Raw genomic sequence first — 15,451 nt, forward strand, 5'->3', positions numbered from 1 at the left:
GTTTCGGGACTCAGGTCTGCAGATGGTGGGGGTCTGGGGATGGAGCTCTGAGGTCATGGTATTCTGGGAGTTTGGGGAAGGAAGTGTCCAGGGTCCAGAGCACCTCCGTTGAGGAGCCATGCACTGACCACTCCTGTTTCCTCCAGCCTCAAATGCAGCAACTGCTACATGGTGTGGGGCGGGGACTTCGTGAGCTCTGGGCATCAGGGTCGGATCAGCCACACAGACCTTGTCATTGGCTGCCTGGTGGACTTGGCCACTGGCTTGATGACCTTTACCGCCAATGGCAAAGAGAGCAACACCTTTTTCCAGGTGAGCCCAGCCCTCAGCAACTTAGCAATAGTGTCCTCATGTCCCAGTATGCTGGGAAGATCCTTCCAGTCCCCCTCTGAGGACAGACCCCAGGGAAGGCCAGATTGGGAAGTCCCTGGGAGACCACTTAGTCAACCGTCCACTGAATTGACACCCAGAAAGGAGGAGACAGAGCACTGCCTTGACCTTAGAGAGGGGTCCACAGTCCCTCTTGGGCCGGGTGACACCAATTGCCAACTTCTCACCAATCAGGGTACGCCCTAGAATGAATCATTTTTAACTTTTTATTATGAAAGATTTCAAACATACAACAAAATCAAAGGTCTCGTACCGTAAACACACATATACCCACTACCAAGAACCTCCCACCCACACTGGCTTTATCACATATTTATCCACTAATTCATCTACCTTGGATTTTATAAAATTTTATTTTAAATGGAGAAGTTAAAAAATATGCAAAAATAGAATAGTGTACTGGACCTCCATGTCCCCACTCTCCAGCTTCGGCTGTTACCCACTCGCAGGTATCTTGTCTCATCTTTACCCTTCACACCACCTTCACTTCCACACCCACTGGATGATTTTGAAGGAGACCCCAAATATCATATGGTTTCATCTCTTTTCAGTATGTGTCTCTACAAAACTAAGGATTCTTTTCAAAAGCATAACCACTATACCACTCGTATCTGAAAAAAAAAAAAAAAACCCTAAGAATTCCTAATTAGTTAATCACCTATCCAGTCCATGTTCACATTTCTCTGGTTGTCTCAAAAATGTCTTTTCCCCGTTTGTTCCTTTGAATTGGAATCCAAATAAAGTCATATATTTTAGTTGGTTGCTATGCCCCTCAAGTCTCTCATATATCTATTTCCCTTCCATCTCTCTCTTCTCTGCAATGTGTTTGTTGAAGAAACCAGGCTGTCTGTCCTGGAAAGCTTTGCTTCTCACAGTGTGGTCCCTGAATCAGCAGATCTGGATCACCTGGGGGCTCGTTAGAAATAAGGAATTTCAGGGGTGCCTGGGTGGCTCAGTCGTTACGTGGCTGCCTTCGGCTCAGGTCATGATCTCAGCGTTCTGGGATTGAGCCCTGCATCGGGCTCCCCACTCAGTGGGAAGCCTGCTTCTCCCTCTTTCACTCCCCCTCTTGTGTTCCCTCTGTCACTGCCTCTCTCTCTGTCAAATAAATAAGTAAAATAAAAATTAAAAAAAAGAAATAAGGAATTTCAGGCATCCCCCTAGACCTGCCCAGTGAGAATCCGAAATTTAACCCTGGGGGCGATTGGTGTCTACCACCATCTAAAGAGTGCTGGCCTGGCTTCTCAGTCTGTCTCTGGCTGATGCATCCCCGTGGTGGTGTTTTAACATTTTCCTCTGTCCCCTGTATTTTCTGTCAACTGGCAGATGGGTCCACAGGTGCGATTAGATTCAGGTTTGGCAAGACTGCTTCACAGATGATGGTGTTTGTGGTGATAGAGGCTGGGTGGGTTCCACTGCAGAGATTAAAAGGGCTGGAGGGAAAGTGCAGTCAGAAGACCTTCCCGGGTTTTGACGAATGAGTCTTGGGAGAGAAACAGAAATGGTATTCCAGGTGAAGGGCATGAAATGCACAAGGACCCGGAAGATAACGTTGCTCCTGGGGAGCTGGAGAAGTCTGGGAGTCTGGATCAGAGGCAGTGTAGCCCATGAGCAACCTCAGGGTCACTGGGGCACTTTCAGAGCCTGAGTTTGGATCTGTAGACAAAAGCAGGATCAGGCTGGGGCAATCAACCCCAGAGTTCAGGATCCAGAGTCAAAATCACCTCCAGTTCACCCACTTCCTCACCCTGGCCTCTTCTTCCTTGCCAGGTGGAGCCCAACACGAAGCTGTTTCCTGCCGTCTTTGTCCTGCCCACCCACCAGAACGTCATCCAGTTTGAGTTGGGGAAACAGAAGGTAAGAGTGCAGCCATGGGGCAGGCTGAGGCAGTAGGTACGGGAGATCAGGCTGGCAGAGTGGCTGAAAAGTGGGGCAATCCAGGAGGTTTCCCTGGAAGCAGACTGGCAGGACAGAGAGGGCTGGGAATCCTGACCCGTGCACACCTCTGTGCCCCTAGAATATCATGCCGCTGTCCGCCGCCATGTTTCTGAGTGAGCGCAAGAACCCGGCCCCGCAGTGCCCACCTCGGCTAGAGGTGCAGATGCTGATGCCCATCTCGTGGAGCCGTATGCCCAACCACTTCCTGCAGGTGGAAACGCGACGTGCGGGCGAGCGGCTCGGCTGGGCGGTGCAGTGCCAGGAGCCGCTGACCATGATGGCTTTGCACATTCCTGAGGAGAACCGGTCAGGGCCGGCCCAGGCTCACGGGGGTGGGATGGGTATTGCAAGTCTTCTGGGGTCTGAAACCCTCTCAGTGGCCCCCTCCACCAGTACCCCAGGACTCCAGCCAACACCCCACTAGGCCCCAGATCTACCTCAGGGAACCCTGACTCAGCTCGGGCATCCCCAAATAAGACTCCAGGGGACTCCAGCCCCACCCATCTTAGTGGACCACAGACTCACCTCCAGGGACCTCAAACCTACCCCACAGGGCTCCAAGCCTGTCTCAAGGAGCCCAGATCCACACTGAGGAGCCACATGAACTCCAGGAGCCTCAAGTGCACCTCAGAAGGACATGGGCATTACTCAGAGAGGCCCGAATGCACACCAGAGTGTCTTGGTCACACCCAGGGAGACTTTGGATGTATCTCATGGAGATCTCAAACCTAGTCCAGGGGACCCAGACACATGCAGGGTAGAGATGTGTTCACATGTATGGCAGGAATGTTCTTAGATACTGTGAACACACTTCAATCCCAGACACGCCAGGAGGCTCTGAATTGCTTCATCTTTCCTTTATTCAACAGATAGCTCTGAGCTCTTCCTGTGTGACCAGCAGCACTGTGGGCTGGAAACAAGTCCATGGGAATGGACATTCTAGCAATGCTCACGTATAAGTCAGGGGTCTCAGACTTGCCCAAGGGCACTCAGACCCATCCCCGGGAGTCTCAGATACACTCACTCACTTAATCAATCAATCAATCAATATATCTATCATCTATCTAACAAGTATTTATTGAGCACTTACTATGTGCTAAGTCCTGTTTAGGTGCTGGAAATACAGCAACAACAACAACAACAACAAAACCCAAAGGCAGAAATGTCCTGCCCTGGTGGGGTGTACATTCTAGTCGTCTTCAAACATAGCCAGGTTACTCAGGCCTGCCAGAGGGAGGTTCAGTCCCAATTTGGGGATCCCAGACATATCTCAGTGTCACCAGATCTCCTCCATGGACTCTCAGATACCCCAGAGTACCAGACCATCCCCCAGGGATCCCAGCTATATCACAAGGAGCCCCCAGACCACTGGGGACTTCCAGAACTATTAAAAGACTCCTAGACCCAGCTCTGCAGACCTCACAGAACCTTGACCCAGCAGGACACGGGGATTCCCTGCTGGGGGTGCCGACACTCACCTTAGCATCTCTTTGCCTGTCTGTGGTCTGTCCCTGTCCGTGGCCCATCTCCACCGCAGATGCATGGACATTCTGGAGCTGTCGGAGCGCCTGGACCTGCAGCGGTTCCACTCTCACACCCTCCGCCTCTACCGCGCCGTGTGCGCGCTGGGCAACAACCGCGTGGCGCATGCTCTGTGCAGCCACGTGGACCAGGCGCAGCTGCTGCACGCGCTGGAGGACGCGCACCTGCCCGGCCCGCTGCGGGCCGGCTACTACGACCTCCTCATCAGCATACACCTCGAAAGCGCCTGCCGCAGCCGCCGCTCCATGCTCTCCGAGTACATCGTGCCCCTCACGGAGGAGACCCGCGCCATCACTCTCTTCCCGCCCGGAAAAAGCGCGGAAAATGGCTCCCGCCGCCACGGCCTACCTGGCGTTGGCGTCACCACCTCGCTGCGGCCTCCACACCATTTCTCACCTCCCTGTTTCGTGGCTGCCCTGCCGGCTGCTGGCGTGGCGGAGGCTCCGGCCCGCCTCAGCCCCAGCATCCCCTTGGAGGCCCTGCGGGATAAAGCACTGAGAATGCTGGGAGAGGCCGTGCGAGATGGTGGGCAGCACGCACGTGACCCCGTCGGGGGCTCTGTGGAGTTCCAGTTTGTGCCCGTGCTCAAGCTCGTGTCCACCCTGCTGGTAAGGGTTTCCTCCTGCTTCCCTTTGTCCCATTCTTCCACATTCCAAATCATCCATCAGCCCCCCTCTCATATATGCATCCAGCCACCCATTCACCTCTCCGTCCTCTACCTTTCAGTTTACCCTTCTATTATCTACTCATCTTTCATTCACTTTTCCTCCCATCCATTCATCTGTCATCTCTTAATCTGTTTATTAATCTTTTCTCCCTTCTTTCCATTCATCCATCCAAACAACCATCATTCATCTATCCGTCCATCCTGCACCCATCTATTCATTCAAACATGCCCCCATCTTCCCAGCCACAAGTCCATTTATTTATCCTTCCATTCTCTGCCCACATACCCATCCATCCATGGATCCATCTACCCAACTTTCAGTCTGGTTGTCCACTCGCCCTTCCATTTACTCATACATCAGTATATCCACCTTTCCATCTATTCATTTATCCACCTAGCCATTTATTTATTAATCTATCTTTCCTTTCATAATCCAATTATCATCATCCTTCCAGCTGTGAATACATTCATCCACACATCCATCCACCCATCTACAGATTCATCTGTTCCTTCATCTTCCACCTACCTGTCTGTCCACCAATGCATCTCTCAATCCATATGTATATACACCCATCCACCTACCACAAATCCATCCAACCGTCTACACCCATTCATCCACCCACCATCCACCCATTCTTCATCCTTTATCCCTTCTTCATGTATCTTTTCATTCACATACTCATCTAATGTCTCATCCATATATCCATCCAACCAAATTTTCATTTGCAAACCTATCCACCCATCCATCATCCAAACATCTCACCGCCCACCCTGGCTATTTACCCATTTGTCTATTTACCATCCACTTATTTACATACTCATGCACCTGTCAAATCATCCATCCACTTACCCACCTGTCCATACATTATCTATCCTGTCATCCATCCACCCATCTCTTCCTCCACCTTTACCTTCACCTCTCCATCCATTATCTGTCCATCAGTTTCTCTCCCTTCAAACCTCTACTATTCCATCTATTAATTCAGCCAACCAGTCCTCCCCCCACTTATCCATCTCTCTTTCCCCACCGTCTTTCCCTTTCATCTACCTGCTCTCCCTCCATCTGTTAGCATCTTCATTATGTTTACTGAGAGCTAGCATATACTGGGAGCTATGAGGTCATGCCATCAGTAAGTGTATGTCCTATTCCAGAGTCACATATGCTCAAGTTTAGGAGAAAGGACATTTATTAGTGAAGGGAGAGGTGCTCATGTTTGGCTATGCAGTCTGGGCCAAGTTAGGTGGGACACAGGGTGTGGATCTGGGGAGATCTTAAGGAGGATGGACAACAGGGCAGGGGAGTGCCATTTCTTTGTGTAGGAGAAATCATATGTAGCCCATGCAGGAATGAAGCTGGCATGTGCAGGAGAAGCATGTCTGGGGAATGAGGCTGGGACTTGATTTGGAGGTCTTGCAGGCCACAGTGAAGGACCCAGGCTTTGTCCTGTAGGTGATGGGCATCTTTGCCGATGAAGATGTGAAACAGATCTTGAAGATGATTGAACCTGAAGTATTCACTGAGGAAGAAGAGGAAGAGGAGGAAGAAGAAGAGGAAGATGAAGAGGAGAAGGAGGAGGATGAGGAGGAAGAGGCACAGGAGAAAGAAGATGAGGAAAAAGAGGAAGAGGAGACAGCAGAAGGGGAAAAAGAAGAAGGCTTGGAGGAAGGGCTGCTCCAGATGAAGTTGCCGGAGTCTGTGAAGTTACAGGTGGGCTGATTCTTCCTGTTCTCCAGCCTCCACCCATCTGGGCTGGGAGACACAGGGTCTGGTGGGGCAGAAGTCTGGACTTTGTCCCGAGGAAGTGGGGAGCTGTGGAAGTGCCACAGATGATTGGATGCTGCTAGCTTCGAATGATCTCTCTGGTTGCCATGTGGCAGGTGGATTGAAGGGATAAGACCATGGAGAAGGCTGGCTTAAGGATCCAGGCAGGAAACGATGGTGGCAGATAGGGCGGGGCCATGGAGGGGGGAGAGGAAGCCAGAAAAGTTTCAAGGATGGTCTCATCACCATCATTCCTACTGCATGGCTGTCCTCCCACAGATGTGCCACCTGCTGGAGTATTTCTGTGACCAAGAGCTGCAGCACCGTGTGGAATCCCTAGCAGCCTTTGCGGAGCGCTACGTGGACAAGCTCCAGGCCAACCAGAGGGACCGCTATGGCCTCCTCATAAAAGCCTTCACCATGTCTGCAGCTGAGACTGCCCGACGTACTCGCGAATTCCGCTCCCCACCCCAGGAGCAGGTACTCTGACCCTTGACCCCAGCTGTCATTACTGTCTAAACCCCAACTTTAACCTGTCCCCCTACTGATGGTACTAAACCTTTAAACTCATGCTTGACCTCTGAGCCTATTGATATAATTATCTCTTACTCTTCTACTTCCCTCTGAACCAGTCTGACCTCTTAGTCCTTTCAAACTGACACTGACTCCTTTCAAACCTCTAGTCTCTCAGATAGTCTTCACCAGCTCATGACCTTAAACAGGGACTCACAATTCGATCTTTGATCTTTGACCTCAGAGTTTCTGCTCTTGGGCCTCTGACCCTCATTCTAACTTTTGACCTTCCTCCAGATAAACATGCTACTGCAGTTCAAAGATGGTGAGGATGAGGAAGATTGTCCTCTCCCTGAAGAGGTCCGACAGGATTTGCTCGAATTTCATGAAGACTTGCTGGCACACTGTGGTAAGAGAGATCAGAGAATCCATCTCCCAAACTTTCTCTTGAGACCTCTCCCAAAGTTTCCCTAAGATTTCCTGATTTTAAATATGTACAGTATTGGTGCAGTGTAACTTTTGGTTGAATGAATGAATACATGAATGAATGAATGAATGAATGAATGAACAGACATATTAGTGAACAGATAGAGGATGAGTGAAAGGATATGTTTGTGTGGGTATTTGAGTGGATTATACATGGATGGATGGCTATAAGCAAGTGGATGATGAGTGTGTAAATTGATGGATAGATGAATGAGTAAAGAAATGGGTGAAGAGATGGCTGGGTGGATGGATGGTTAAGGACAAGGATATGGATGGATGGATGGATGGATGGATAATTGAAAATTGAATGGAGAGATGGTTGGGTGCCTAGAGGGATGAATGGATAACCTCCATTTTTTCTAATAGTAAGTCAGTTAATAATCTTACTAAGATTCTTTCATATGTGATGAGTGGTTTTTCTCTGGCTGACTTTCAAGTTTTCCATTTGCCTTGGCTTTGAAACAGTTGGGTATGATGTATCCGGTGTGGCACCCTCTGATTTTATCCTACTTGGAGTTTGTTAAGATTCTTGGATATGTAGATTAATATTTTGCATCAAATTTGGGATTTGGGGGCTATTATTTCTCTAAGTATTTTCCCTGCCATTTCTCATCTCACTTTCTGGGATTCCCATTATGCATATATTTATATACTTCATGGTGTCCCACAGGCTCTGAGGCTCTTCATTCTTTTTTGCTCTTCAGACTGGATAACCTCTATTGTCCTACCTTCAAGTTCACTGATTCTTTCTCCCGCCAGCTCAAATATGCTGTTGTACCCCTCTAGTGATTTTAAAATTTCAGTTACTGTATTTTTCAGCCCCAGAATTTCTATATGGTTGTTTTTATATGATCTACCTCTTTATTAATATTCTGTATTTGAGGAGTCATTGTCATCATACTTTAATACTTTCAACATGGTTTCCTTTAGTTCTTTGGACCTATTTACAAGAGTTAGTTTGAAAGATGTTTAAAAGGCTTCAAAGAATGAATAAGTGAACAAACATATGAACATATGGAGAAATAAATGAAAAACCTAAGAATGCACACCTGAATGAGGAACGAATGAACCAGTGAGTGAAGAAGTGAATGACTGAGTAGATGAATAAGCACACAGATGAATGACACCCTCTCCCTTTGACCACCTCCAGGAATTCAGCTGGAGGGGGAGGAGGAGGAACCAGAGGAAGAGGCCACCCTGGGCAGCCGCCTGATGAGCCTGTTGGAGAAAGTACGGCTGGTGAAGAAGAAGGAGGAGAAACCTGAGGAGGAACCACCTGCTGAGGAGAGCAAACCCCGTGAGGACTGGGGCCATCAGGGAGGGGACAGGGATGGGGTGGCATTTGGGGAGCCTCTAGGTCCAAGACAGGCCATGAGGAGTCGGGCAAGGGAAGGGTAGACTAATGAGAGAGGAGGAGTTGGGGGGGCGGTGAGAGAACAGACATGCTGAAAGTGTAGGTCCAAGTGTGGGAGCTGCACAGTTTGTGTGTTGGACCAGCAAGACATACGGCCTGCCAGAGCAGAGAAATACATGCCACCCTGCGATGGTGGCAGCTCCTGTACCACCATGTCTTCCATGACCTCATGGCTGTTTCTTGTTTTTCTCTTCTTTTTCTGGTGAAATGATTACTATGATGAGGGATTAGAAAAGCAATTATGATAAATGTTGGGCCAATAGGCCATTATGCAAAATATATTTTAGCTCCATCCAACAAAGACAGAGTCCCTGACGTTGGTACAGGGTTTATTCTACAACATTCAAGAAGCTGTTATTGGGCCAGCTCTGGGCCAGGCACTATTGGCAGGGCTGGGGAATACTGTAGCGGGATAGAGTCAAAATCTCTACCCTCCAGGAGTTGAGAATATTATAAGTTATATGCTAAGGAGAAAAGTAAAGCTGAGTGATAGGAGAGAGAGAGATAAAGATGGAGGGGTCAGAGTGGGGGAGTGAGGTGTACAAAGATCTGGGGAAGATGATTGGTACAAAGGGAATAACCAGTGCAGAGGCCCTGAGGCAGGAATATGCTTGGTGTTGTTTAAAGGCCAGTGTGGCTGGAGCAGAGTGAGCCAGGGAAGAGGGGCAGGAGATGAGGTCAAAGGGACAGGGCCAGATTGTGTAGCACTGGAAGGTCATGAATTGACACCATCATTCAGTGGCAGTGCATGGAGATTTCTCTTAATCCTGAGACACATAAGACATCTATCTTTTCTCCCAGAAATCCTGGGAAAGAGCAGGGATGGAAGAGAAAGAGATAGAGAGAGAGAAATGGATGCTGGATGTAGGAGAGATGAGTCCCAGGGAGATGTCCAGGGAAAAGAAAACAGTTCATTTTGACATCATTTCCAAATGATACCAAAGTCCACAAGTTTTCTTTGTGTCTGTTGTCTCTCTTGATGAAAATTCAGCAGTATTTTTACAGAACAAGTGGAATTATGATTTCAAAAGTACATTATATATTCCAAAGGTGCTTATAATGTACTCTGGTATTTTGAAGTGATACAATTTCTTTTTCCTCTTGAAACTTTTAGGGGGCCCTTCACCTTAGGGTGAAGAGGACATGGAGGCTCTTAGGGCAATAAAAAAAAAAATCCTCCAGGATCTGCCCACTCCTGGCAGGTGGAGGGTAGGGGCGGTTAGTAACCGAGAAAGAGGGGCCCTTTCTGCATTGTTCTGGCTCAAGGCCCCAACCTGGCAGTGTTCTTTTTTTTTTTTTTTAAAGATTTTATTGGGGCGCCTGGGTGGCACAGCAGTTGGGCGTCTGCCTTCTGCTCAGGGCGTGATCCCAGAGTTATGGGATTGAGCCCCACATCAGGCTCCTCCGCTATGAGCCTGCTTCTTCCTCTCCCACTCCCCCTGCTTGTGTTCCCTCTCTCGCTGGCTGTCTCTATCTCTTTCAAATAAATCAATAAAATCTAAAAAAAAAGATTTTATTGATTTATTTGATAAAAAGAGTGAGAGAGGGAACACAAGCAAGGAGAGTGTGAGAGGGAGAAGCAGTCTTCCCGCCGAGCAGGGAGCCTATGCGGGGCTCGATCCCAGGACACTGGGATCATGACCTGAGCTGAAGGCAGATGCTTAACGGCTGAGCCACCCAGGCACCCCCAACCTGGCAGCATTCTGACACTTATGTCCCCTTCCCAGAGTCATTGCAAGAGCTGGTGTCCCACACAGTGGTGCGTTGGGCTCAAGAGGACTTCGTGCAGAGCCCCGAGCTTGTACGGGCCATGTTCAGCCTCCTGCACCGGCAGTACGATGGGCTTGGGGAGCTGCTGCGTGCCCTGCCCCGGGCATACACCATCTCACCATCATCCATGGAGGACACCATGAGCCTGCTTGAGTGCCTCGGCCAGATCCGATCACTGCTTATCGTGCAGATGGGTCCCCAGGAGGAAAACCTCATGATCCAGAGCATTGGGTGAGGCCCTGCCCCCTCCCTGGATTTCGCACATCCCCCAGGAAGGAGGAAGGCCCTCCTAGCTCCAGCTTGTGCCCCTGGCTCATGTCCCCTGGATGCAATAATGTCTCCTTCCTCCACTTCTGCCCCATCCTTGGGGTGATATACTTCTCCCAGTAGCTAGCCCATCTCCCTGGCTAATGTCCACTCCCCTGCCCTCTCCACCCAAACACCCGGAGTAACAGCTCTTACTCACCTGTGACTCTTGGCACAAGAGTTACCCTCTTCGAGCTTCAGTGTTCATCTCTAAACTGGGGCAGAGCCATGCCTACCCCATAGAGTCATGTGAGGCTTCTGTGGGCTCATGCACGTCATTATGCTATTGATAATGGTAATGGTGGTATTGAGCTCTCACTCAGTGTCGAGTGCCTCATTCATTCACTCAGCAAGCATTCATTGAGCGCCTACTCTGTGCCAGGCCCTTTCTAGGCACTTGGGGAATACAACATGCAATGTGGTAAGGATCTCTGCCTTGGGGAGCCCACCTTGGATCCATGCCTCAGTTTCCTCTTCTATAAAATAGGGACAATTACAGTTCCTGCCTTCCAGAGTGGACATAAAGATTGAATGAGTTCAGATCTGTAAAGGGGGATGGTGCCAGGCATGAAGGAAGAACTCAGTAAATGTTGACTGTTATCCCAATGGTGGTGACAGCTCTCCCAAGGGTCTGGGGGCTCTCCCTGGACTTGGGCCCCACCTGGCCCCTGGCGACCCCATGTACTCTACCTGTTCACAGGAACATCATGAACAACAAAGTCTTCTACCAACACCCGAACTTGATGCGAGCACTGGGCATGCATGAGACAGTCATGGAGGTCATGGTGAATGTCCTCGGGGGTGGTGGTGAATCCAAGGTAAGGGGCCTGTGGGGGCCGAGGAGCTCAGGGCAGGGGGGGTCCAGGGGGCAGGCACTGACCACTGGCCCACTCTGCCTGCCCAGGAGATCCGCTTCCCCAAGATGGTGACAAGCTGCTGCCGTTTCCTCTGCTACTTCTGTCGCATCAGCCGGCAGAACCAACGCTCCATGTTCGACCACCTGAGCTACCTGCTGGAGAACAGTGGCATCGGCCTGGGTGAGAGCCCCCGAGCCTGGGCTGGGGGCGCTGTCCCCCACGGCCCACTCTTGGTGGTCCATCCACACATCCATCTCTGCTGGCTCACTCTCAACCCACCCCAGCTTTAGCCCTGTGATGAGCAGTGCTGGGGATACCCAGACAGCTCCGGCCCTGGCCCTCACAGGGCTCACGCTGCAGCATGGAAGACAGACAGTGACAGCCCAGAGTGGTCAGGCCAGAGGAGGCACCTGACATAGGCTGTAAAAGGGGTGGTCACGGAGGGCTTCCGAGAGGAGGTGAGATAAGCAGCAGTGAGACTGTCAGCTATGTACCTCTGAAGAGCATTCTCCCTGCCTCTCGCCCTCACAGGCATGCAGGGCTCCACGCCTCTGGATGTGGCAGCTGCTTCCGTCATTGACAACAACGAGCTGGCCCTGGCATTGCAAGAGCAGGACCTGGAGAAGGTGTGGAAGGGGGAGGCCTGGCCCCTGTGTGGCCCCTTGGGGCACCTGCTGATTTGGGACCCACTCTATGGGATGGTCCAGGATTGAACCAGAAGGACAGTCATTCGCAGGGGAAGAGCAGGGCCCAGTCCCTCATTCATAGGGCTGAGTGCAAATCCATACTTCACCCGCCTGCAGCTGCACGACTTTGGCACGTTTCTTGGCCCTCTGTGCCCCTGCTTCTGTGCATGGCGGAGAAGGGCGTGGGCTCTGGAGTTCAGCGACTTAGGCTAACTCCCCTTGCTCTCTTGCTGTGTGGACTTGGACAAGTGACTTAAATTCTCCGGGCCTCTGTCTCCTCATCTGTAGAATGAATATAATAATAGAACAGGGTTATCCTCAGGATAAAATGAGTTAACCCACGAAAGCATTTATAAAACAGTAAGCACTCAATAAGAATTAATCTGCTATTATAGTACTACTCATTCAACAACTATTTCCCAAGGACCTACTACGTGCCAGGACCTGTCCTAGTTAGTAGGGGTATGACAGGGATTGAGACAAGCAAAAAGTCTTGTCCTCACGAAGCTGGCATTCTAGTTGGGAAGATGGATAACAAACAAGATGAACAAGTAAAATACATCGTGTATTAGCTAGTGATGAGCGTTAAGGATGAAAACAGTGAGTGGGGGAGAGAAGCATCAAGTGTCAGGAGGGTGTCCAAGTTTAGACAAGTGTGATCAGAGGACGCCTCACTGAGAAGGTGACATTCAGGTAAAGCTCTGAAGGATGAGAGGGACCATATGGACATCAGGGGGAAGAGCATTCTGGGCAGTGCAAAGGCCCTGAGACAGAAGTGAACCTCATGAGTTTGAGGAGCAGCAGAATGGTTGGAGCAGAGGGAGTAAGGGGTTAGTGGTGGGAAATGAGGGCAGGGAGGCGACAGGGAAGATTGTGCAGAGGGTCTTAGTGGGCCACCGAGAGGGCTCTGGGTCTTAGCCTAAGTGAGATGGCCCATAGGAGGGCTCCAAGCAAGGAAGGGACACTTCTGTGTGTGGGGGGTGGGGGGGATAGACCGGGTGGGGGGAGCAGGGAGTCCAGGAAGAAGGCCGCTTGGATGGTACAGGTGGGAGATGAGGGGTAGAGGATGATGATTGTTTGCTGAGAGATCCAGAAATGAATCGGGTTGCAGAGCTCCATGGATGGGCAGGGACGTGTGAGCCTTAGGGAGGAAACGGAGTGAGTCTGGCCTCTGGCTGAGCCCCCCTCCACCCCCAGGTGGTGTCCTACCTGGCGGGTTGTGGCCTTCAGAGCTGCCCCATGCTCCTGGCCAAAGGGTACCCAGACATCGGCTGGAACCCGTGTGGTGGTGAGCGCTACCTGGACTTTTTACGCTTCGCTGTCTTCGTCAACGGTAAGTCAGGAGTTGGCGGTGACAGGGCAGGGGGCTGGGGGCCACTTCCTAGCCTGGGCAGGGATTCCTCTGGGTGGGCGGGGCTGGCAGGATGCAGAGGCCAATGGGGGCCTGGCATTAACCCTGGAGGTGCTGGGTCCTGGGCTGCCAGGGCGGGGTCCCTGGGCTCATGAGGCCTCCTGACCCCGGCGGAGGCGCCAGGTGAGAGCGTGGAGGAGAACGCCAACGTGGTGGTGAGGCTGCTCATCCGCAAGCCCGAGTGCTTCGGGCCCGCCCTGCGGGGTGAGGGCGGCTCGGGGCTGCTGGCCGCCATCGAAGAGGCCATTCGCATCTCTGAGGACCCGGCGCGCGATGGCCCAGGCGTCCGCAGGGACCGGCGGCGTGAGCAGTGAGTCTCCCACCTCCTCAGCAGAACGGGCCCACCTTCCCGGTGCCCCTTGCCACCTCCCCCACACCGCCCACCTTCCCCTGCAGCTTTGGCGAAGAGCCCCCAGAGGAGAACCGGGTGCACCTGGGACACGCCATCATGTCCTTCTACGCTGCCTTGATTGACCTGCTAGGACGCTGTGCACCAGAGATGCACGTGAGACCTAGACATCCAGGGACAGGGAGGGGCACATAGGGCCAACCTTGAACCTCTTCAGTCAGGCCTTGGACAACATAGACTGAGCTCTCACTCTATGGGTGGTCTTAGGCGAGACAGTCCTGGGGACAGACACACCAGTGACCAAGACATCCCCAGGCCCGGCTCTCACGGAGCTCCCAGACCAGCGGGGGAGACCAAGCAATGAGGGCCAGGGGTGGTCAGGGTGGCAGTAGGAAACACAGGCAGAGGAGTCAGGGCTGGGAATTCTAGAGCTTACCCCGCGAGGAGTCCTCCTCTACCTGTCAGTGGGTCAGGAAGGGATGGTTGGAGTAATGAGCAAATGGGACACAGGGTGCTGGATGATGCGGCCGCTTCCCTCTTCCAGCTAATCCAAGCCGGCAAGGGAGAGGCCCTGCGGATCCGCGCCATCCTGCGCTCCCTCGTGCCCCTGGAAGACCTTGTGGGCATCATCAGCCTCCCTCTGCAGATCCCCACCCTGGGCAAAGGTGCGGAGGGGGCAGGACTCAGCAAGGGAGGGCTGCAGGGGAGGGAGTGGATGGGTCCAAAGGGCATCCCTGACCCCCTGCCCTCCTGGCCCACAGATGGGGCTCTGGTACAGCCAAAGATGTCGGCATCCTTCGTGCCAGACCACAAGGCATCCATGGTGCTCTTCCTGGACCGAGTGTACGGCATTGAGAACCAGGACTTCTTGCTGCATGTGCTGGACGTGGGGTTCCTGCCTGACATGCGTGCAGCCGCTTCGCTGGACACGGTGAGCAGCCCCGCCCAGCTAGCCACCCTCCCTGCCTCCAGAGAGGACACCAGATGGGGCACGGCCATAGCAGCCATGCTTCTGTTTGTTCTGGGCTTGTGTACATATCCTAATCCTCCCTCCCCACCCCCCACCTCGTCAAGATGGAAAACAAAACCAAGATAAACTCTAAGTTCTGGGCGAGGGTGGGTGGAACTCTCCAACATCTCATCTTTCTTATTTAAGAAATAATCATTCTCGATGGTGGCTCAGCACCAAGGACACAGACCTGAGCACAACAGTCACAATAGTTATGTAGATATATGATAGTTACACAGGTTATAGGAGGGGACACAGCACAGTAAGATGAGGACAGAACTGGCCGCTGGTGTGGCCACATGGAGGTCACTGGTGAGCTTGCTGAGCACTTGCAGTGAGGCGGTGAGGGAA

General features: G+C 51.7%; 1 protein-coding gene across 1 annotated transcript in view; it reads left to right on the forward strand.

Annotated features, from left to right (window-relative positions):
* RYR1 (ryanodine receptor 1) overlaps positions 1 to 15,451 on the forward strand; it is a 108,378-nt gene that overhangs the window by 31,618 nt on the left and 61,309 nt on the right. The window contains 17 exon segments of the mRNA XM_040633935.1: positions 147 to 312; positions 2,161 to 2,247; positions 2,408 to 2,634; positions 3,866 to 4,478; positions 5,988 to 6,245; positions 6,579 to 6,779; positions 7,110 to 7,221; positions 8,449 to 8,595; positions 10,440 to 10,713; positions 11,489 to 11,606; positions 11,693 to 11,825; positions 12,177 to 12,271; positions 13,529 to 13,664; positions 13,866 to 14,052; positions 14,139 to 14,247; positions 14,636 to 14,756; positions 14,853 to 15,022. Coding sequence (XP_040489869.1) covers positions 147 to 312; positions 2,161 to 2,247; positions 2,408 to 2,634; positions 3,866 to 4,478; positions 5,988 to 6,245; positions 6,579 to 6,779; positions 7,110 to 7,221; positions 8,449 to 8,595; positions 10,440 to 10,713; positions 11,489 to 11,606; positions 11,693 to 11,825; positions 12,177 to 12,271; positions 13,529 to 13,664; positions 13,866 to 14,052; positions 14,139 to 14,247; positions 14,636 to 14,756; positions 14,853 to 15,022 — 3,154 coding nt within the window.

This window comes from Ursus maritimus, unplaced genomic scaffold (genome assembly GCF_017311325.1).
Source record: "Ursus maritimus isolate PB19 unplaced genomic scaffold, ASM1731132v1 scaffold_19, whole genome shotgun sequence".
Classification (NCBI taxonomy): Eukaryota; Metazoa; Chordata; class Mammalia; order Carnivora; family Ursidae; genus Ursus; species Ursus maritimus.